The 22372-nt window shown below is 44.5% G+C and overlaps 2 protein-coding genes across 10 annotated transcripts in view; one reads left to right on the top strand and one right to left on the bottom strand.

Annotated features, from left to right (window-relative positions):
* On the top strand, nucleotides 1-12374 carry GALK1 (galactokinase 1). Of its 2 annotated transcripts, none has more exons than XM_066618091.1 (9): nucleotides 1-58; nucleotides 201-443; nucleotides 4358-4547; nucleotides 5617-5736; nucleotides 7266-7401; nucleotides 8352-8533; nucleotides 8803-8953; nucleotides 10792-10954; nucleotides 12113-12374. In XM_066618091.1, the coding sequence occupies exons 2-9, from the start codon at nucleotides 279-281 to the stop codon at nucleotides 12185-12187; spliced, it is 1182 nt and encodes a 393-aa protein (XP_066474188.1). In that variant the 5' UTR covers nucleotides 1-58; nucleotides 201-278; the 3' UTR covers nucleotides 12188-12374. The 2 variants fall into 2 exon arrangements, with proteins under 2 accessions (XP_066474188.1, XP_066474187.1); XM_066618090.1 differs by having other exon boundaries at nucleotides 6-58; nucleotides 267-443.
* A 249-nt stretch (nucleotides 12375-12623) lies between these two features.
* Nucleotides 12624-22372, bottom strand: part of ITGB4 (integrin subunit beta 4) — an 84361-nt gene continuing 74612 nt past the window's right edge. For 5 of the 8 annotated variants that reach the window (XM_066618082.1, XM_066618081.1, XM_066618086.1 and 2 more), the window contains 8 exons: nucleotides 21114-21284; nucleotides 19654-19773; nucleotides 19005-19154; nucleotides 18179-18367; nucleotides 16993-17148; nucleotides 16572-16736; nucleotides 16299-16415; nucleotides 12624-15774 (listed from right to left, as the gene is read on the bottom strand). In XM_066618082.1, the coding sequence (XP_066474179.1) occupies nucleotides 15629-15774; nucleotides 16299-16415; nucleotides 16572-16736; nucleotides 16993-17148; nucleotides 18179-18367; nucleotides 19005-19154; nucleotides 19654-19773; nucleotides 21114-21284 (1214 nt within the window). In that variant the 3' untranslated portion in view covers nucleotides 12624-15628. Of the gene's footprint in view, nucleotides 15775-16298; nucleotides 16416-16571; nucleotides 16737-16992; nucleotides 17149-18178; nucleotides 18368-19004; nucleotides 19160-19653; nucleotides 19774-21113; nucleotides 21285-22372 lie in introns of all 8 variants that reach the window. The other 3 variants (XM_066618084.1, XM_066618085.1, XM_066618088.1) reach the window with 3 other exon arrangements.

Genomic DNA, 22372 nt, shown 5'->3' with positions numbered 1-22372 from the left:
AAGCAAAGATGCAAGCTGGAGAGACTTAGAGCCCAATCCTATGCATGTCTACTCAGAAGTAAGTCCCATTAGAGTCAATGGGGCTTACTCCCAGGAAAGTGTGGATAGGATTGGGCTGCCAGAGGGTGGAGGGAGGGACTCTTCCTAATGCCGATCTAATGGGTGAAGTGTTGCAACGCTTCCCCTTTCGCCCTGTTTAGGGGGCGGAGAGATCCTCGCACTCTCCCCATTCGTGAGCAGCTTGACCTCTGCTGCTGCTGCTGCAGGTGAGAAAGAAGATGGAAGGGCGAGGAGAGGCCGAGCTGGGATCGCTGCTGGAGGCTGCCCGGGGCGTGTACCGAAAGGCGTTCGGAGGGGATCCTGAGATCGCCGTGTCAGCGCCGGGCAGGGTGAACTTGATCGGGGAACACACGGATTACAACCAGGGTTTCGTGCTGCCCATGGTAAGAGGCGGTAGCGGGGCAGAGGGCAAAACCGGGGTCCAGGTCCTCTTCTTGTGGAAGCACCGCGCCCCTTCTCTCTTCCCGATGCCCCGAAACTGGAGGAGTAAGATCGCATTTTCTGGGCATATGGCAACAGCCTGCCCTGCAACTAGGAAGGATGCCTTGACTTTCCTCCATATTTGCACTCTGTGGTTGGTGACACCAGGGGCCGGTGTTGGACTGCACTGCAAGGGTTTGCAACGCAACCTTCCCCCCACCCCATGCATTTATGTTTTCACACAATCAGAATTAACCGCAGTTTGATTGCACAGAGCTGTTTCTCTGGAGTGACTACAAAATGCCCATGAATTAGCTACCACGAAGCAGAAATCTTGACACTTACTTCGATACCCTTTTCTTCAGTTATACTAGAAAGGGCGCAGTCCGAACCAACTTTCCAGGCAAGGGCAGTACAGCTCCAAGGTAAGGGAACAAACATTCCCTTGCCTTGTGGAGGCCTTCATGATTGCCACCCAACTGCAGGATGCAGCACACGCCTCATTGGCGCAGCTGTGTCAGAGCTGGAAAGTTGGTTAGGATTTGGGCCAAGAAGTCCCTTTGTTCTTACCTTGCATATCAACCTGATACGATATCCTGTTGGACACAGGGGTTGTTGCTGTTCTGTAGCAAAGGAGCATTTAAACTTTAAGAGTTTTAAGATCTGTGTTTGAAGTGAACGTCTTCTTGTTACCAAATGTGTTTCTCTGTCTTTGAGGAAGTATTCCAAAAGGTTGAGCAAGATTCAAAGTTCCCACTTTGAGTCATATTACTGAACTGCATCTTGACTTCTTAGATACTGAGTTCATGGCATTTGTGTCCTCGGATTCATTCTTCATAGGTCATGCCTCTTTATCCACTAGGGTTCCATTCCGGAACCCCCAGGGGATTAAAAAAAAAATCAGTGGACATCAAATCAGTAGAAACTTTAAGCCATTTCTCACCAATGTTCCATATAAGCAATAGGGACCAAATGAGCAGAAACGGGTTAAAGACCCTCTTCCAAGTTTCTTGCTCCTCTGATGTCTCCCTAGAATGCACTGGTATATAGACACTATACTGCATTCAGCCACTAGATGGGGAGTGAAATGGTAATTTTTTAACAGCATGAAGGTAGGAAATTGGGTTTTTGGTGCTTTTATTCCCTTGTTACAATGCATTTAAAGGTGGACCTCAGTATCAGTGGTACAGGGTGACCAGATGTCCTCTTTTTCCAGGACATGTCCTTTTTTTTTAGCCTTGTGTTCTGGAAAATAACTTAAATGTCCCCCTTTTCCCTGAGAGCAGGCCTCTGCAGGCAGTGCAAAGCCTTCTTGCAGTTAATAAATTATATGTAATTAATTATATGTAATAGTAGTTTTAAACTTAATAGTAAGTAATAGTGTTTAAATTAACCACATTAAATCAATATACAAGTGTTTTTAGCTTTTATTTTTGTCATGTCCTTCAATTTTCTTGGATGTCCTACGTTTTGGGCTGCCTTGTTCTCTTTTGCAATTATGACATCTGGTCACTTTGCAGTGGTAAGTCAAATTAGTGGATACCAAATCAGTGGATATCAAGGTTCCACCTGTAGTATACAGGGGCTCATCTAAATTGTGGGGTGTGACTTTGGTGCCTAAGTTAAACTGAAGTTGAAGAAAAGAAAAAAAAAAGATCAACCCTGCTAACTGAGCAAAGAGGCAACTAACAAAGACATATTCAAAAGGGCCTTGTGATATCATTAACATATTATTATGACTTTTAAAGCCACAACCCTGTGCATACATTCATGGGAGTAAATTCCATTGACTAGAATGAGGGCCCAATCCTATCCAAATTTCCAACTTCAGTGCAACTGCAATGCAGCTCTGAGATAAGGGAACAAATGTTCCCATACCTGGAGGAAGCCTCTGTGACTGCCTCCCCACCATTGGATGCAGTGCATACCAGTGGCATCGCTAGGGGGTGCGGGCTGCTCCGGGTGACGCGCACTGGGGGGTGACATGCTAAAATCGCAGTGGTTAGGAGTAACCCCATCATGTTATATACTGTTGGATGCAGAATTTCGAGAAGAATGCAATGCAAAAAAAACCAGAGTGAAATATCTCCTTTTTATTAAAAGTTATGGCCAAAATACTGGAGAACAAAAAATGTATGGATCCCTATGGAAAGTGAAAGTGAGCCGGATTGTGCGTTTACTCGCGAGTAGGCAAACTTGCCTTAGTCCATCAGAAACAGCGGGCTTAGAGGAATCCGACAACACAAATGGTCCTGATCCAATGAATGTGGCCCCCAAAAACACCTGAGAAGAAAGTCCCTCCCTCCAAGCAGACAAATGTATTGAGCCCTGTGGAAAGTGAAACTAAGCCTCTTAGTCGCATTTACTCATGAGTAAGCAAACGTGCCTTGGCCAGTGGTCAGGCCAGGCAAAGGGGAATGTGAGCCACCAGAATGATCTTGATCTAATGGAACTGGAGCTCAACAAATGCTCCAAAAGGCAGCCTCCCCCTTCCCACTAAAAAGGATCAAAAAGAGGCTTCAGCTGATAAGGTGAACTTTTTTGAGACTTGCAAAACCAGCTGGATCCTGACAGTGATCTGGTTTAAACAGAAGTTCTTAAATTGAACTGGCACTGGGTAGGGCTGAAAACTTTACTGATTTTGGAGGGGGGTGTTACTGCGGTCAGGCTACAGAGGAAATTCACTTGGTGGAACAGGCCTGGCTTTTGCTTATTTAATTATTTGTTTTACTTTAATTATTTATACTTATTTATTTTAATTTGCCTGATGATGTCACTTCCACCATGACATCACTTCTGGTGGGTCTTAGACAGATTCTCATTCTAAAAAGTGGGTCCCAGTGCTAAAAGTTTGAGAACTGCTGCAATAAGGTGTTAGTAAGTTGACACCCTGTGGGGGGGGGGTGATACCACTAGTGACCAAAATTACAGTTTGAAGGAATAATACCATCATGTTATATATCAATCAATTTGTAATTTCATGCAGAATGTGTTCTATCGAAAGGCACAGCCAAAAAACCAGTGGGGGTGGAGTGATGGTACATCACCACGCCCACCACCTGGGGTGTTACCCTACCCACTGCATGGGGGATGCGCTGGCATCCCGCACCGGGTGAGGTGGACCCTAGGTGCATACCCCATTAGTACAGCAGCATCGGCACTGGAAAATTGGATAGGATTGGGCCCTGAGGCTACAATTTTGTCCACACTTACCTGGGAGTAAGCCTTATTGCCTATAATGGAATTTACTTCTGAAGAGATATGCATGGGATTGGGCTCTGAGACTTGCTTCCAAATAAATATGCCTAGGATTGCACTGCATACGTTATAACTCAGTGTTTCTCATCCAGTGGTACTGGAGGTGGTGTCTAGTAGTGCACATGAGAGCCCCAGACCCCTGCCTCTTGGCAGTAAGATCAGCAATGCAATGCGACAAACAGCAGTAGGAAGCTCAGCTTGGCGGGCAGAGCTCCAGCATGCGCTTTTCACATGCTCGAAAAAGCCCTCTTGTTCGCCCTCAGCCTCTTACTGGTATTTGTTGCATTGTGTCTAGCCTCCCAGTTCAGAAGTACTTCTTCTAAAGGCACTTCCGGTGGTGCTTACGATAGGTGGACCATACAAAGTGGTACAGCAGGGAACAAACATTGAGAAACACTGTTATAAATGTTAAATACATACTAGTAATAAGTAATTTACAAAGGAATAATAATTTACAAAGGGAAAAATATAAGAATCTGAAACCTGTTCCAAAATTAGCATTGCATTCTGTATTCAAAAGCTTGATGAATAAGGTCAACCTTTCAACATTGTTTTTTTTTGCATATTCTTTGTTTCTGTTTTGTATTATGAAGAATTCAATCGCTTCCTCTCTCTTCAGGCCTTGCAGATGGGAACCGTGATGGTTGGGAGCCCCAGACAAGATGGAATAATATCCATTGTTACAACTGCTGAGGAAGCTGAAGAGCCCAAAAGTGTGCAATTTCCAGTTCCTGTGGAAGGCAGTGCCTTGAAGCCAGGAAAACCTCACTGGGCTAACTATGTAAAGGGGGTGATCCAGCATTATAGGGGTAAGGACTAGGTTCAGCAAAGAGGTGAGGGTGTTGCCATCTATAGCAGGCAGAGGAAGAGCAAAAACCACAACAGCGTTACTTGGTGGGAAGGTACAGAATCCCACCCTGCTCAGGGGTGGGGGCTGGGGGAGGTATATGGATCAGTGATGAAAGTGTGCAGAAGTGGTCTAGTACTAGTACAGGTACTAACCTCAAATTTAGTGGTGGGATGAGTCTCCCCATATGCTTGTTTTTCCCCTCCAAATTGGGCACTTTCAAGAGAGATGTGGGTGCTATTTAATTTTTTAAAAAGTTAAGCATTACCCACTTCTCCCTTGACAGCATTCTAGAGACTTCGGCTATCATAGGAACTCTACCCTGGAAGGAAACCTCAAAGCCCAATCCTATGCATGCCTGGTCAAAAGTAAGTCCCATTGTGTTCAATGGGACTTACTCCCAAGAAAGTGTGTATAGGATTGCAGCCTCACTCTTTAATGTGGTGCTTTTCAGAGAAGTTGCTTGTGGTGAGGCAAAGACATTCTGTATGTACCAAGAGGAGCTTTATCTGTATTGTAATTTAATTCCTGTTGGTGTAAACAATGGTGAGGAGTTATGGTGCTGTTTTCCTTAGACCACTCCCTCCAGCAGAAAGGCAAACCTGGTCCTTTGTGGGTAAGTCTGTTTCTGTAGGATTGTGAATCTGGTATCATTTAAGGATGCAATGAAACATATATTGTGGAAGTGTCTAAAATTAAATTGAGTGCATTTATAGACAGTATTTTGTCTATACAAAATAAAATGTAATCAATATAGTAAGTGAATAGAAATGTGAGTTGAGATGTTATATCGGTCGTTGGAGCAAGCCTTAGAAAGGAGCACTCTGCAGCTCCCCAGTCTCACTGGGACAGCCACCCCTTAGAAGCAGGGGATTTCCTTCTCACTGCTGTAAAAAAGCTATCCCTCCCTCTCTCAAGGTGTGACAGACCTTGACTGGCACATGCTGCCCTTTGCAGCATTTCACATCTTTTTTCATATCAGCTTGTGTGCTGTCTTGTTCCCCTTCTCTTGCTTTCCTGTCTCCTTGTAGCTGGTCCCCTCCCAGGCTTTAATGTGGTCATAGCCAGTAATGTTCCTTTGGGCGGTGGTCTTTCAAGTTCAGCTTCCTTGGAAGTGGCTACACACACCTTTCTGCAGCAGCTTTGTCCAGGTAAGGATCAAAAATTTGGCTGTATTGTGGGGCTTTTGTTATCTGTTTACCTCTTAGTTCAATGGAACCTCCATATCTGGAAAGAGCACACTTTTAATTGCCAGATCCTGGAGGCAAAAGCAGGGGGAGGGTACTTACCTTCACACACAGCTTGTTAGCTTCTTATTGACACCTTTTCAGCTGTTGTTGGAAGAATGGTGAATTGGATTGTTACCAAGCATCCTTGTTAGACACATGCTACATGTGCATGTAGGGAAAGTCTATTGCATGTACAAGAACCCTCTGCAGTGACCAATGGCACAACTTAGCAGAATGGTGAGAAAAGATGGAGAAGGCAAGGTTAGCAGTGTAACAGACTGTTTTTGTTGTGGGAGATAATACTACAGTAATAGAGAGCAGGGAATATAAGTCTTTCTACTTCCTCCCACCACAGTCAGGCAGGAACAAACCATAGTGGCTGTAGCCAGCAGCTTAGCTAGAATGACCCCAGTGATAGTGTCCTTGCTGGGAACCACAAGGGGAAGCTCCACTTCAGCTGGGCTGCAGACTGGTGCAGTTGACCCAGTGGGTAGCTAACTGACCATAAAACCAGCTGTCTAGTGAGGCAAGGGAGGGAGAGATGAGGAACAGGGAGGAAAGAGAGACAGAAGGAGGGAAACTGCAGGGGGGGAGGGATAGAGGGAGGATGGAGATTGTGGAGGAGAAGTGACAGGACTACCAACCTCTAAACAGGACAGAGCATTGCCCCCCCCCTTTCCTGAGGTGATAGTTTGGGGTGAAGTAGACGTAGGTCTAGCTGGCATAGGTCTGAGGAGACTCATAGGCCACCAGGAGGCCTTTGGAGAGGTAAAGGAAAAATATCTTTCCTTACTTTTCCCAGGCCTCCTGATTGCCCCCCCACTGCCACCATTGGACGTAGTGTGTGTCTCACTAGTGCAGCTGCATTGTCACCAATGGGGGGGGGGAGGATTGGGCTGTGGGAGTCCTAGACTAACAACATACACAGCACTCACACATAGGAGGGAAAAAGAGGATATGGCTTTTGTTTACACTTTATAGGTTCAAATCTTCTATGCAAGCAAGGTGTGACTGGTCATGATTTTCCCAAAGGAAGGCTAGACTTCTCTCAAGCCATCCATTTGGGGGGTGGGTGGGTGAGTGGGTGATTACTCTGACAAACCAGAGTTGTGGCTTTCCCAAGCCCTGTAAGACATTAGGCCTCTTGCCATCAGTCCAGTTGAAATGCCGTGAGGATTGGCTTGGGGCATGCACACAGCACCAGATACATGTACAAATAAGTGCCATGGATCAAAGCAAATAAAAAGCTCATCAGCAACAAGATAGGTACATGTTTGATCTAATCCAGCTGAGTTCAATGTTGTTTTACATTCTTCATCCAGTTCTGGAGACTGAAGGAGGGGAAGGGAGGAGTATAATGCAAAAATTATGCTGAATGGTGCAGAGGAAGTACTAATTTCCCTCTGAATCTCTCTCTCTATCTCTGTCTCTCCCCCCCCCCCTTGACACAGATGATGGGGATCCAGTAGCTAAGGCACTAGTGTGCCAGAAAGCAGAACACACCTTTGCAATGATGCCTTGTGGCATCATGGACCAGTTCATCTCTGTGATGGGGAAGGAGGGCCACGCCTTGCTGATAGACTGCAGGTCAGGACACAGTTCTCTGCTCAGTATACTGTGGTAATAAGCACTCTATTAGCATCTTCCATCCAGGCACCTATTATTATCATCGGAGGACTAGAATTCCTCTGCCACTGTAGATGGGTGCAAGGATTAATGTTCTAGCTGACCTTTATATTGCTAGGGATTTAAGCGTTAGCTGCAAAAATTCATAAATCTGGTGGGGAGAAGAAAGATATGTGTATTTCTTACACTTCCTTCCATACATTCATCCTTCCAATATTTTAGAAATTGTCTTTTCTAATTTGAAAGTCTCTGATTTTGGACATGACATCTCTCAGTGAACTGCACTTACTCCCTGTTGCTCTCCATTGGACAGAAGCCTGTACCCCAAAAACCTCATCCACTTGCCTTCTTCCTTCCAACTTTCCCTTCTATCTCTGAGGTTTCCTGTATATTTTCATTTCACTCTCCTTGGTTCCTGCCTTACTTCCTGGCTTGTCATGCCCTTCCATTGTACCCTTCACTGTGTCCCTTCTGTGTCCCTTGTCTCTCACAGGAACTACTAGACAAGATGATGGAGATTTGCTGTTGGATCTCTCATCTCTTTAAACTATAGCAACAGGCAGCTTTGAGGGAATGATTTAAATCAGGACTACAATGCTAGGGAGGGAGAAGGGTTACCATGCCGATTTGCATTGTTTTCCCCATGAAGATTGCCCTCCAAAGCTAAGTTTTGCCTGAAAGTGGAGAAACTTGTATGTATGTACACTAAATGAGCAGCTTTTCAGAGGGAGAGGGGTATTGTCATCAAGAAAATGACACTAGAGAAAAAGGTTAAAACACAACCCCCAGTACTGTACACACCCACACTCCAACTCTCTCTCTTTTTCTCTTGAGATGCAGAATACAGGTCTAAAGTTAGAAATTTCAATATATTTGTAATTATTTCATGACCTTGTGACTTCTGATTCTAGGTCACTGAAGACTCGCCTGGTACCTTTGAGTGACCCCAACTTAGTGGTTCTCATCACCAACTCCAACATACGGCATACCTTGACAGGTAGCGAGTACCCCACACGACGGCGCCAGTGTGAGGAGGCAGCCAAGATCCTTGGCAAGGCAAGCCTGAGAGAAGCCAGCATGACAGATTTAGAGGGTGTGTTGTTCAGAAAAGGTGGGGTGGGGGATGATGTGACCGGTTACTCCTCACACCTTCCACTTTTCTTCAAATAATGCATTTCTGCTCCTGAGCAAAGGGAAGTGTTCTGGAGAGGATCTTAGTAGGTCCTAGAGGATGTAGTCTTCTGAAGAGTGAGGTCTGAAACTCTGGTTATTGCTCAGGGATAATTTTGCTAGCCAATGTAACTGCATGTGACTGTGTGGTGTTTTTTGTTGTTGTTGTTGTTGCTTGTTTGGCTTTTGCAGCTTCCAGGTCCTTGCTGAGTATGGAGGTCTACAGGCGAGCCAGACATGTCATTGGGGAGATAGATCGCACAGCCAAGGCGGCTGAGGCGCTGCAGTCCAAGGAATATGAGAAATTTGGGCAACTGATGGTAGAGAGTCACAATTCTTTACGGTAAGTGAACATCTGAAAAAAATACATAAAGGATCTTTTTTCCACTGTATTCTCTGTTATTTTCTAATTTTAAAAAATTACAGACTCGCTTTGTTTGTTCAAACATGTCACACAAATTGTGCATAAATTGCCCTGTATGACCATCCTATGTGTATATAATTTCCTATATGGTACACACTCCAGGAAGTCGTGAGTGATCTCCGTTTTCCTAGCATGTGCATGCAGGGTACACAGAGTGATTGATGTATGCGTAGACAAGAACCTACTTGAAAATGACTCCTGTGTAAGGAGCAGTGCTAGTGTTGCCACTCTGTGTAATGGATGTAGTATTGGAAAATCTCATTTCAAGTCCTGGTTCCGCTATGAAGCTCATTGAAAGTTGGCATCCCTCAAAGCCAGAGGTTCCAAAACTCTACAAGAGAGTAGTGACCTCCCTAAGTACTTGCGGGGAGGGGTGACAATGCTTTTGGGATCGTGCCACCACTGCAAAGAAAAGGGGTTTTTGAACATACATGGGGGTCACAGTGAAAACTGGAAGTGGGTCGCGATGACATCAGGGAGAAGTTCTGAGGTGCAAGGAGGCCTGCAAAGGGGACATTGGGCTCCCTGAACCCTCTGAAGGGCCACAGTCACTAGCAGGAATGTTCAAAACCTCCTTTTCTTTGTGGTGGTGGCACAATCCCAGAAGCACTGTCATGATGTCGCCACCCCTCTTAAGGGAATACCAACTGTTTCACCCTGGCTAGAGCGTTGCAACACCCCAGTTTGAGAAACACTGCTCAAGGCCATCCCAGACAATCAGTTTGGATAAATAAATGCATAATTGCTGCTCTTTTGCTGAGCAGGATCCATTAATCATCCCTTCAAGGAGCATTTGTTTTGGAGATACTGCATTTTCCCTACACTCAGAACTTCATTACGTTGTCACGGGGAAGCTGTGGTTCTTCCTCCAGCTAGTGGGGCCACTGCACGCAATACAGTAAGTGTACACCTGAGATGTTTTTAATGAAGTCCCCAAAATGCCTAGATGTGAATACAACCAACACCTGTATCATATTGGTAACACTTGCCAGGAAGCAGGAAATGGCCACAACTCTAAATGCATGCTTGGTGACCTGCCCACTCTTGCAGCCACATATGGGATAAAGCAGCCCTAAGTTGGAGCCCTGTCTAGAATGCAATAGGGCAGCTGTCATGAGCACCTATTGCTAAGTGCTTGTGACATCACTGATGAGGTTCAGTGTCACTTCCCCTTCCCCCGTGCCATTTTATGACTGTTTTAAAAATGTTAATTGTATGTTTTTGTTTTTGTTCTCACACTGCTGGGAGGGTGCTGCCTCTCTGATCTCTCCTTTGGTGGTTGGAATAAATCTGTAAAAAAAAAAAAAAATCATTTACAGCGCCAAGCCACAAAATCTGATTTGATCCACCTAAAGTTGCACTGTTCTCATATTACCATGGTAGTGTCTTGTACCACTGTAAATAGTAAAAACAATTTCTACATCTTTTTACGTAAGGAACTGGACATAACTTTAATAGGTGTGTTATACATTTAATACTATTTCAAAAAAGTTATTAGTAAGAAGAATTGGGCCCATGGCTATAAAAGAAGGATACAGCAGCCCTTTCGTTTCTTGGAAGGGATGCCTATCGATACAACTCAGATTGGCATTTGTCTCCTGTAACAACATTGTGTTGTCACCGTGTTTAGATTCTGACCTGGTATAAGTCCAGGAGTTGGTTTTTGTTCCCTATACAGTATTTGTCAAAGTGTATTGGCCATCATTTTGGTGTGGCATAGCCTTCACTTGTGGGGTGACTCGCTTTTTCTTTCTCAGGGATGACTATGAAGTCAGCTGTCTAGAACTAGATGAGCTGGTGACTGCTGCTTTGGAGATCCCTGGGGTTTATGGCAGCAGAATGACTGGTGGAGGGTTTGGAGGTTGCACTGTTACTCTTCTGGAATCTACGGCAGCAGAGAAAGTTCTGACACACATCAAGGTATGTAGTGGACTCACCTGTGACAGCAAACGACTGGGCACAGTATAATGATTGAAAGAATACGCAGCCTTGGTAATGCCTGTGAGACTTGCATCTGAGTCAAGATGTGTAGGATTGCCCTGTCAGCCTCCCCTTTATTCTCTTTGGCCTGTGATCTGATTTACAGGCTGTCCTGCCAGTTCCACAACCATAACACTTGACTCTAGGATAGAAACTCTTCTGGGTTGCAGTGTAGCACTGCAAAGTCCTAGGGTAAAAGGAATGGTGGCAGTTGCATGTGTTTAAAGATTTGGAGCAGCTCTGATCACATAAAAGAGGGAGGTGAGAAGTTCAATTTTAATATCCAGTTGGATGCATCAATAAGTAGTAAAGAAGCCCCCCCCCCCCACATTCTCTCTCTGGGTTCTTTTTTCCTCATCTGTGATTTTGGCTGGGTGAAAAGCATTGAAGAAAAGGAGGCAAGTGCTCCTCCTCATGTCTTCTATTAGACTTGGGCTTTGTCCTTTGCAGTGGGGACTTCAGTGACACAACTGCTGCTGCTGTCACACCTAATTTGACTCTGGCTCATAGGTATGCTGTAATGCAACCTTTCCCAAAGTGTGGGTCATGACCCAGTGGTGGGTCACAATCCTGGGCAGGCTGAGCCCATTCTTGCATCTGAATGGCTCCAGATTGGAGCTTTTCCAGAAGCATTAGGTGGCGCCAGAGGCTTCTTTTGGGTTGCACTAGGCCAACAACCTGCTCTACTGGCCTCTGCAGGCCTCAGAATGGCCTGCAGAAACCTCTGAAAGCCACTTCTGGTTTTTGGAGGCAAATCAGAAGTTGCCTCCGAAAAATGGAAGTGGCTTCTGGAGGCTTATGTGGGCCATTCTAAGGCCTGCAGAAGCCAGTAGAGTGGGTTACCAACTGAGCGGACCCAGAAGAGGGCTCCCCGGTACCACCAGGAGCTTTGCAACCCACTGCAAAGGATGAAGTGGGTCATGGTGCTGTTAAGATTGGGAACTGCTGCTGTAAATGTCTACAGAGCCATGAAGCTGCATTATGATATGGTCCAACCCATGGTGCCATTTGGTCATGAGGATTTTTTGTTCTAGCGCAATCAGTACTCTCAGCTCATTCATACACTTACATATCCCAACCTTTGCTTTTATCAACTAGGAAAAATACAGCAGGAAAGCAACTTTCTATTTCTCAAAACCTTCCGATGGAGCCAAAGTACACCTTCTGCCCTGAAAGAGCGTCCATCTTCTGTTTAAGGATTTGCTGCTGTTCTGCAGTTGGGACTAAGAGTCATAAAGCCCTAAGCCAGCTTACTTGATCCATCTGCTTGGAGAAAATAAAAGACCTCAATGCCTGATGTTGTGAGAATATAAGAGGAAGAATCTGGAAACTGTTGTTATAATTAAAACATTTTTACGTATTGGACTTTGCTTCTTTGCACATGTTTCAATCTGGGGTAATAGAGACAGTTTTCTTACAGTTTTACATTAGTTTGTGGTACAGAAGAACAGCCCCACTGGATCAGGCCATAGGCCCATCTAGTCCAGCTTCCTGTAGCTCACAGCGGCCCACCAAATGCCCCAAGGAGCACACCAGATAACAAGAGACCTGCATCCACAACTGCCAACCTTTTTGCATTTGATGTATTTGGAAATAAATAGCCAGCTGGGATCATTAAGAGAGTGTTTATTAAGTGCAATATAAAGTCATCTGTTCCAGGACACCAGCTGTGAGACCATTCCATTATTCACACAGCATATATATTAAATGCCACCAACTTCTGAAAGCCGTGCAAGGCTACGAATATATAATTTACATTTAATTTTGGTTCTTCTGTTACATGAGTGAAAATATACAATCCCTTTTAAAATTGGTGTTAGAACCACTATGGCATTGAAATCTGGCCCATCAGACAACTGAAATTGGCTTTTTGGTTAAATTAAGGCCTACATCTTCAGCATAAGTTCTATAATAGGCAGTGCGGGGTTGTGACCAGGGATAAGAACCATCACAAAACAGTGTGCTGTATGTTCTGGATATATGTTATTTTGCTGTTTCTGGTAATGCACTGTGTTTACAGCAGAATACCAAGGAGCTTCCCCACCCAACACACACACAATTGGCTGAGATCAAAATGTCCCACAAGAATATCATCAGTTTGGAAAAATAGCCCAAGAAAGTGTAGAACCCCAGTTGCTAGGAGTGAATCAATAGTAAACCCAACATGAGACTCTTAAAAGGCCCAGCATTGTACCTCAGAGAGCAGTAAAGGCCCCAATAACTATTTGGACCCAGTATTCTAAAATACAGTTGCATTAACTGTTAACTATTTGAGCTTCTTCAGTTTTAACTAAGACTACAATCCTAGGCACAGTTATCAGGGAGTAAGCCCCATTTACTAGGGACTTACTACTGAGGAGACTTCCATAGGATTGGTCTGTAAGTTGGATTATTCAGAGATGGTTCTACTGGTGGTACATGTAGAGACCAGCACGAAAAGTGAACGGTGCATGGACTGAATTGTCCCACCTGTGTTGGTAGTCATGCTGGTCATGTTTTTCAAACTTTCCAACCTCAGAGATCCCTTTTTGTGTTGGCTTGTCAACACATGTCTGCCACAGTGCACTGGAGAGGCTTCTGGGACATGTTGTAAGGTACATACTCAATTCATATGGGATACAGATACAGCTTATTGAGCCTCACTGTCACCTTGCATGAAGACTGGAAGTGATAGGAAAGCAGTCTTTTAATGGAGTTTTGTCTGTGTTATTGGTGATCTCACTGAGAAATCCCAGATTCTCTGGAACATATAGTAACTTGAAAGTCACTACATTGTGGGAATCCTCATGCAAAATAGGAAATAATGACTTTAGATTCATTGTCTTTCAACACTATCACACACAGAGTGCCTTAAGAAGAATCACCTGGGGGGCTCACAGCTGGATTTCTGTTGCCTTTAAGCAAGCAAAGTGTGCAAGTGAGGGAAAAAGAACTGTTTTGGAGATGGTGCTCTTGTTAAATCGGCATGCAGAAAAACATTGCCAGAATTGATGAGTGGCTAGAGTTTCCAGAAAAGACGACTGAGAGCAGAATCCGGCAGGAACTGAATGTGCAAAATTCAGAGACAATGGTCACCCAACCAAACTTGCTTGCGCTGCAGTCACTCAGCTGATAAGATATAATGTAATCACATTACCTTTCTTGGACAGGAAAAAAGAGCATTTTGCTTAGATGCATCTCTATGTATTCGGCCAATATCTCTTCCCTAAGTAATTTGGGGAAAGTCACCATTTCTGTGCCTTACACTGGATCTACACATTCGTGCAAAGGAAGCGGGGAAAGGGGCAGGAAAGGGGAAAGACCCCCTCGCCCTCATCTACTATTTACCATAGAAACAACAACAGTTTGCAATGCCTATATCATATAGCTATTAGAGGATACCATACATGTGCAATTAAACACTGCCACAGAAAGGGAGAGTAGCAAATAGGGCTGTACCTTGCTATACCTGAGCTCAAGCCTATGATGCTGAAATGGGCCAGTGATATAATCAATCTGCCTGACTACTACCACAGAAGAGAGGAGGGAAAGCTACAGGTGGAATTTAGCAGAAACTGTCGTTTTGCTGATTATTGTTATTTGGAATGAAACAACCTAATAATGGGGGCTTTTCAAGGCTTTTCAAGTGTTTTTGTCAAGACATGCCAAGCCAAATTTTTGGTCCTGTAGTATGGAGCTGGGGATCAGTGCCTGACTTTTAGCTCCATGTTTCATCTGCGAAAAGGGATTCTTTGCAAAAGAATAATGGCTTTGATCCAAACCTTCTGTTCTGCTCATGCAAGAGAGGTGTTGGTGTGTATGATTTTTTTTAGCCTTCCCTTTCCATTGCCCCCGTGCCTTATACCATCTTGTCCCTCAGTGTCCTCCAACCTGCAGGAGCAGATGTCTTGAGGTGCAGGGGACTAGAAATGGAAATATTTGACAATTGCACCCCTCTCCTTCTTGCAAAACATGAAACAGCACATGCAGAAGGGAGGGTTAACATGTTTTTGGCAAGCTGTACTGTTCTTTAAACATCACACTATTAGGCATTGTGAATAGTACTGTATAAATTAATGTACGGATAGGATTGCTGCATAGCAGAGGTTTTCGCACAGAAACCAACACTCCTGTGCATTGCAAAAGGTAAACACAAAACTTTTTTTTTCTGGAGAATGAAAAATGTCATTTGTTCGTGGTATTAACAGTATTGACTAGCTATGGGGACAAGCCTGGGAATACAGAAATGGGGATCAGAATGAAACAAGTAGCAAAAATAAAAATGTACAACAAGAGGTGGAGATTTAAAGTACAAATGTTGTCCTGTCTGGTCAAACTTTCAGCAGCAATGTTGAAGAGCAGCCAAGCAAAGCGGGCGATGGCAGGAGCTTGACTCAAAAGTGAATTAAGCAATAGCTCTTCATAGCCAAGCTTCTGCTAAAAACTCTTTTACTAATGTCCCAGGGCACCAACTGGGCACCATCCCACATCTGTACAGCGGTGTTTCAAAGCAATGTTCAGTGCTTATGCAAGGCAGTGAGCACCACAAAGCCCCATCTGGAAGTTGACCACAAAGCAGGTCTATCAGAGACCCTGTTGAAATCCAAGTGTTCCTTTGACAGCTTCCTTTCTGACTCAAGCTTCATAGAACTGCCTCTCTGTCTGTCTGGTAAATGTCCCACTGCTGTTAGACATCATGGTTCTAGTGACAAACTCTTGGGTGACCTGTTTGGTGAGGGTGCCACCACTCTCCACTCTCTGTGTGGTCATCAGCATGCCATCTGCAACACAAGGGGGCAAAAAAAGATTGTGTTAGGAGATGCTACATCTATATGTATGTGCACAGATACATGCCCATATACCTATCTAGGCCTCCAGAGCCTAAATCAACTTTACAGGGGCAACAGCAAAGATGCAGGATTATTCTCACTGCTAACTTGTGCCAGTGTTGCTTATGTTTTACTGCAGAAGCTGAGATTTCTGTATGAAAGCTCACTTGTAAAGTATTGATGTCAACATGGTCAGCGCATGGTCCATTCAGACGAAGAGCCATCTTTTGTGTTGAAAAGTGATTCTAGATCTACAGAATTTGGGGAATGGCTCAGTGGTAAGCATCTGCTTTGCTTCCAGAAGGTCTCAGATTCAACCCCTGGCAACTCAAAATAGGACAGAGAAAAAATTCCTGTCTGAAACCTTGAAGAGCCCTTCTCAATCTGTGTTAACAATAATGACTTAGATGGACCAACAGTGATTCCATGTGAGGCAGTTTTCCAAGGGCAAACAAGTGATCCATTGTCCTTCTCACCTGTATATAAAGAATCCAGTGGAGTGTGAGTGATGCTGGTTTTGGTGTTGTAGTCTGTGGGGAGACTGAATACGTCCTCCCGCGTGAACTGCTGAGTTCCAAACTGAGAAAAAGTACCTGAACACAAAAAAGATAGAAATGTTCATTTAAATTCAGCTCTTGGAAGTCCATTTCCCATTCATTGCTTCCTCCCATACCCCTCCTGATAACTGCAGTTTCTCCACACGCATACAAGGAAGACCTGCTTGTAACTACTTCAGTGAAAAGTTTTACCTCCATCTTGAGATTCAATGGTGATAATGCCCTCTCTTTCAGGCCCAAAGCCTTTAGTGGTCTTTGCTTGCACTTTGAACTTATACGGAACATTTTCACTCAGGTAGGGCACTGTCAGGGTGGTCTCTGGGTTGTCCCCCTCCACATAAAGATTCCTGGGTTCCCCTAAACAAACATCAAAAGCAGGTATAAACAGAAGGATCAGCAGTACTGTTCTAGATGAAACACCTATCCACCTTACATGCACTTTCGTCATGCCATATACTTCAAGTTAATGGCTCCTAAACATGTGTTTGATGCATTTATAGAACTCAGTTTGTGTAAGAGCTGCCCTGTTTTGTTCTATGAGTGAGGAAATGCTGTTTGTATATACTGGGGATTCCCTATCTGAACTACCATTTGGTTCAGAACTTTTACATACCTCCACCATGCAGGGTCTCACAAGTGACCATGTAGCCCAGAATTGCGCCATTGGGCTGGCGGGGTCTCTCCCAGCTCAGCTGAAGAGAATCCGGACTCAGGGCTGTGAACACTAAGGGCCCGGGGGCACTGGGTGTGCTCAGAGTAAATGGTGAACCTATGAAAGAAAGACAAAAGCTTGGCATGCCAAAGAAGAAAGCAGAGTGACATGCAAAGCATTTTAAATCTCATTCCTTTCTGAAATATGAAATATTAATATGCAATCATGGAACATTTGGAATATTCAATACATGACATCCACTTTTCTAATGTGGAATCTGGTGCAAGAATATTTTCAGCCAGTTTTGACACACTGCCCTAAATTTGAGGTCCTCCCCAAAAATCGACAGGTTGAAGTTTGTTGTGTAAATTGTGAATTTCAAATTTGCATATTTTTCAATTTTGAATTTGCAAATTTTCTGCTCAAAAAACTTGAATGCATAACTTCAGTGCAACAACGTAGCTGTTCTAGAAACATCCTAGGCCTCCATGGATCATTCCTGACAATTGGTACAAAATGCACAGGTAAATGAAAGCCTTTTCATTTGAAAGTATACCAGTTTGCACAAGAAAATGAAAATCAGTGCTTTCAGAAAAAGGATGGCCAGTAAGATGGGTAAATGCATGGTGCATAAACTTTTTGAAATTCAGAGTTTTTCACGGTTTGATTAATTTTTCACGAGTTTGATTAATTTTGTAAAGTTTAAATAAATTTGCGTTATCATTAGAATATTTGGGGGAACACCAAGGTGCTATATACAGAACATGTGGAACCCTTGAAGCTTTGCCCAAGTCTCTGTTTTGCTTCTGAGTCCTTAGCAAAATCTGCCTGTGCATTTTCCAGTTCTGATTTGCAAAACGTGATCAGTGGAAACTTGCATTTGAACATGAAATCTGAGATTCTCAGGAAGTCAAATTCCACAATGCATAGTGGTCATGAAAAATAAGCACAGTTCTGCTTTCATGTGTGTTTGTGCATAAACACACAAAGACACGCTCTTCCAAAAAAGGCCAAGCTGGAGTTCAATGCCAAAGAGAACCAAAAAATTTGGGGAGACAGTATCATATGAGATGCGCAGACAGCTCAGTAAACTTCCTACTAAATCCATCCTTCTAAAATGAATTATGAACAAGAGAGGTTCCGTTACCTGGAACAGGATTCAGAGGGCTACGTGGATCCACTTGTGACTCAATTGTTATCACTCCTTCTCTTTCTGGACCCCATCCTTCATCACTTTGGGCCTTCACTTTGAAGATGTAGGAGTGGTTTGGCAGCAGGTCATCCACCACCACAGAGTTCTGGGCCGGATTGGCAATAGTAAGCCTCTGAATTTCTCCTAGGGGATCACAAAAGACACAGCAGTCACCTTCCCAAACCACTGCTGTCAAGACTGCAGCTTCCACAAGGAACTGATCTTGCTGTGGGTAGTGTTGTCCCATATAGGTAAAACTATGGCCTTGATCAATCTGTGAGAAGGAAATTCTTTGGATGGAAAGCACCCAGCTTGAAATGGATAAGGCACTTAGTTTGTAATCCTATATATACACTTACCAGGAGCAAGACCCATTAAACTCAATGGGACTTACTTCTGAATAGGTATGCATAGGTTTGCTCCACCTATGCTCTAGAGAGCCAGCTCCCAACGCCAGACCACATAAGTGCTTCTCCAGACAAGTATTTTTATTCTGCCATTCATGGGACATAACATTTGCTTTCATTGTTGCTTTATGACTGGTGACTATCCAGTGACAGTGTGGAAACCCACATTCAGCATTTGCTGGTTGCTACAAAATAAGTTTAGGAATATTGTGAATGGTTTCTCTAAACAGAGAAGGGGATAAAAATCTTTGGACTGTTTACGTTGCTTTTACTCTTTGCATAATACAGGACCGTTCTGTTAACCTCCAGGCTTCTGATCATATAGGACTTTTAATGACACACACATTGTTGACAGCAGAGGGAGCTTCACTGACCTCCATTGAGGAGCTGGTATTGAACGCTGTATCCTTGCACCTCTTTGTCACAGTGTGGCTCCTGCCAACTGACCTTCAGAGAGGTAGGCCCCAGAGCAGAGAACACTAAACGGGTGGGAGTGTCAGGAACACCCAGCTGCATCCTGGAATCTAAGGTAGAGGGGGGGGAAAAAATCACTGATTTGGACAAAAAGGAGGAAGAAAGACTGAAAAAAGGTCCTGCGTGTGCATGTGAAAGCTTCTTTTGTGTCCAGGGAGAACATGCAGAATGTCCCTTCATAAGGTGAAAGGACCAGTTGACCTATTGAACATCTGGCCAGAAGGGCTTCAAATGTTGAGGTGAGCAAGGTTAGACCACTACCCCTCAGTGACACCTTGCTACAATAAGAGAAACACAGTTTGAGGACTCTAGTGTGCTCCCTGGGGCATTTGGTGGGCCACTGTGAGATACAGAAAGCTGGACTAGATGGGCCTTTGGCCTGATCCAGCAGGGCTCTTCTTGTGTTCTTAGAGAAGCAGTTCACTGACTCACCCAACAAAGAGAAAGGGATCTGATTATGCCAAGCAAACTCCTTTATCTCCTGCCCCATATCCTGGATCCCCAAGGCAAATCAAGGTCCCATGCCGAGGCCAGGATAAGCTCACTCACCCTGAAGCACTGTGTCCAGGCTGCTCAGTGCTTCACAGACATCTTCTGAGTGAGTGCGGCCCCTGGCCTTCTGGGGAATGGCATAATGCACCCTGGATTGGTTGTCTTGCCCTGACATGCCTGTGCAGAGAGACATAGTGGGGCTGAGGTCAGTGTAGTCAACATAAAGACTTGGGTGTCTTGCCTTCTTTGCTCACCCTTTTTAAAGACCTTAAAAAGCAAATCAAAAACAAACAAAAGCCTTTTTCACCAGGACAGATATTATACTGGGTATGATAGGAGACTAACAGCCCAATTCTAACCTGCACTGACGCAGCCAGCATGCTTGGCCTGCGCTGTATCCAGAGCAGGTTAGGTGGAGGTTTGAGGTCTACATAGGAAAAGGTGATAGTTATCTCTTACACCAGGTAATGCCCCAGCCTGCCCTATGGGGCTTCTTGGATCTGCACCAAGAAATCCAGGAATCCAGCTGGTGCAAATCTAGGAAGACCAGTGTAACGTGGGAGGTTTAGGAGGGAGGTTAGGATATGGTGGAGGAGGCTTCTGCCAACTCTGCCCCCTTCCTGGGGCTGATCCGCCCCCGTTCTGTCCTCTCCCACCCAGAAACACCCCCTCCCCACGACCCTGCACTGCTGAGCACCTTACCTACTTGTGCCAGCAATCGGGGCTCTGGATGTGGCACTAGCAGGCTGGCACAGGCCTTCCCACTGGTGCTGCTTGCTCGCGAGTTGGCATAAAAGCATTTTGTGTCGCTTTTGCAATGGCTTGTGCCAGCACAGCTACCACTGCACCTGCACAGCACAATGATAGGATTGCACTGTGAGTTTCTTGTCAGCACTGACATCATAGGCATGATCAAATAGGTGCCTATGATAATCATACAACAGCCTCATATGAACAGCAATCTCAATAGCACCATCAAAATACTACTTGAGTGGAGGGATATATCTGTAATGGAAGGATGAGATATGCACCCCTAGCAACACAATAGTTTCCAGGGCATAGCCATCTCATCTCAAATAATGTCATGTCAGCAGAAGCCTATGGTTTGAACCCCATTAGCTCCTTTGATTTATGCACAGGAATTTCAGAAGGGACATTTTGCACTGTTCTCCCTGCCACTTCGCAACACAAGGCCTGTGGAAAAGAGAGATGCAGACATAAAACAATGGGCTTGTTAAGAATGCAGGATGATGACGACATGTCATGGAGTCAGAGCATTAATTAGTTTGGATAGTTGTTGTAACCAGCAATGCAGCCTGTAAACAGAAGTTGACATGGTGAAGGAGCAGGGAGGATTGCAGGAGCATGCATATACATCCACACATAAATACAAAGCTGGTGGAGGCCAGGAAAGGAGAAGACTTCATGTGATGGGCAGATTGGTATGGCTATGAGTCACTGTAGTTTGGGGCAAACATTCAGGGAGACAATTAGCAATGCTTTGCCATTTGCTGTACCTAAGAATTTGGAAATCCAAGAAGGCCCATCAGTCATGACTATAGAATCCCGAGCATCACTGTCGCCACAGTAACCCATCACCTTTGCCCTCCTGAAGCCCACATCCTGGGGCATCAGGACCATCCTCCCAGCATCTTCGTGTGTGGGAGGGAAGATCCCCCTTGACTGGTCTAAAGGATAGGGCAAAACAGAAGGAAAGAAAGAAGTACCATTGAAGACACCAGAAACAACTACAGTACAGCACCAAAGCCAGATAGAGAGGGAAAAGACAGCTTCCTCTGTCCTAATGCTGCATTGGTACTTGGTCACCTAGGGCTCAATCCTATCCAACTTTCCAGTGCTGGTACAGCTGCAATGCAGCCCGAGGCAAGGGAACAAACATTCCCTTACCTTGTGGAGGCCTCTATAAGTACCTTCCCACCACAGGATGCAGTGTACACCTCACTGGCATGGCTACACCAGTGCTGAAAAGTTGCATAGGATTTGGCCCTTAGAGCTGGAAAGTAACTATGGAACCACAGAAAAAGTCACAGATGCCAGTTCCATCAGAGAGGAAATATTGGGGCACGTGGTAGATGGAGAAAACTCCTTATCGATACAGGAAACCGTGTAGAAAAAAATTCTTCTCCCAGTTACTGAGCAGGCCCTGATACACCATGCCCAGACAAGGCAGAGAGAGGAAGCTCTTTTCTAATGTGTTTTTGCACAGATGTAGCCATGGTCAAACAGCAGTCACTCCTAATGCTAACATTGAAATGAAAACCCTGAAACTTCTCAAGTGTATACTTGTTTAACTAGAAACCCACATGCACTGCCCTCAGCTTTTTGGAGGAAGGATAAATACAGAGATGCAATTTGCTACTTCTCAAACAACAGTGACATGTGTAAGGAACTGAGACCCTGGCCTAATAGGCAACTTCCTGTGCGTCAACTTGAAAGAGCTTAACACTTTTGACTTTCTTTTTTAATGGTTCTTCATTACCCTAGGACTTCAGTGTGTGGTTGGTCTGTGGAACTCCTTGCCACAGGATGTGGTGACTGCATCTGGCCCGGATGCCTTTAAAAGGGGATTGGATTGACCCTTCATCACCCTCAAATTATCGCCCAATAAGTTTATTATCAAACATTGGAAAATTGTATTCAAAGTATCTTTTAACAAAACTCTCTTCCTGGGCAATTTCTAAAAACCTCCCCGGAAAGGAACAGATTGGTTTTCGGGCAGGAGCTTCTACCCTTGATCATATTTTTACGTTGACTT

The sequence above is a fragment of the Tiliqua scincoides genome, chromosome 2 (assembly GCF_035046505.1).
Source record: "Tiliqua scincoides isolate rTilSci1 chromosome 2, rTilSci1.hap2, whole genome shotgun sequence".
NCBI lineage: Eukaryota > Metazoa > Chordata > Lepidosauria > Squamata > Scincidae > Tiliqua > Tiliqua scincoides.
This window is presented reverse-complemented; position numbering and strand designations above follow the sequence as displayed.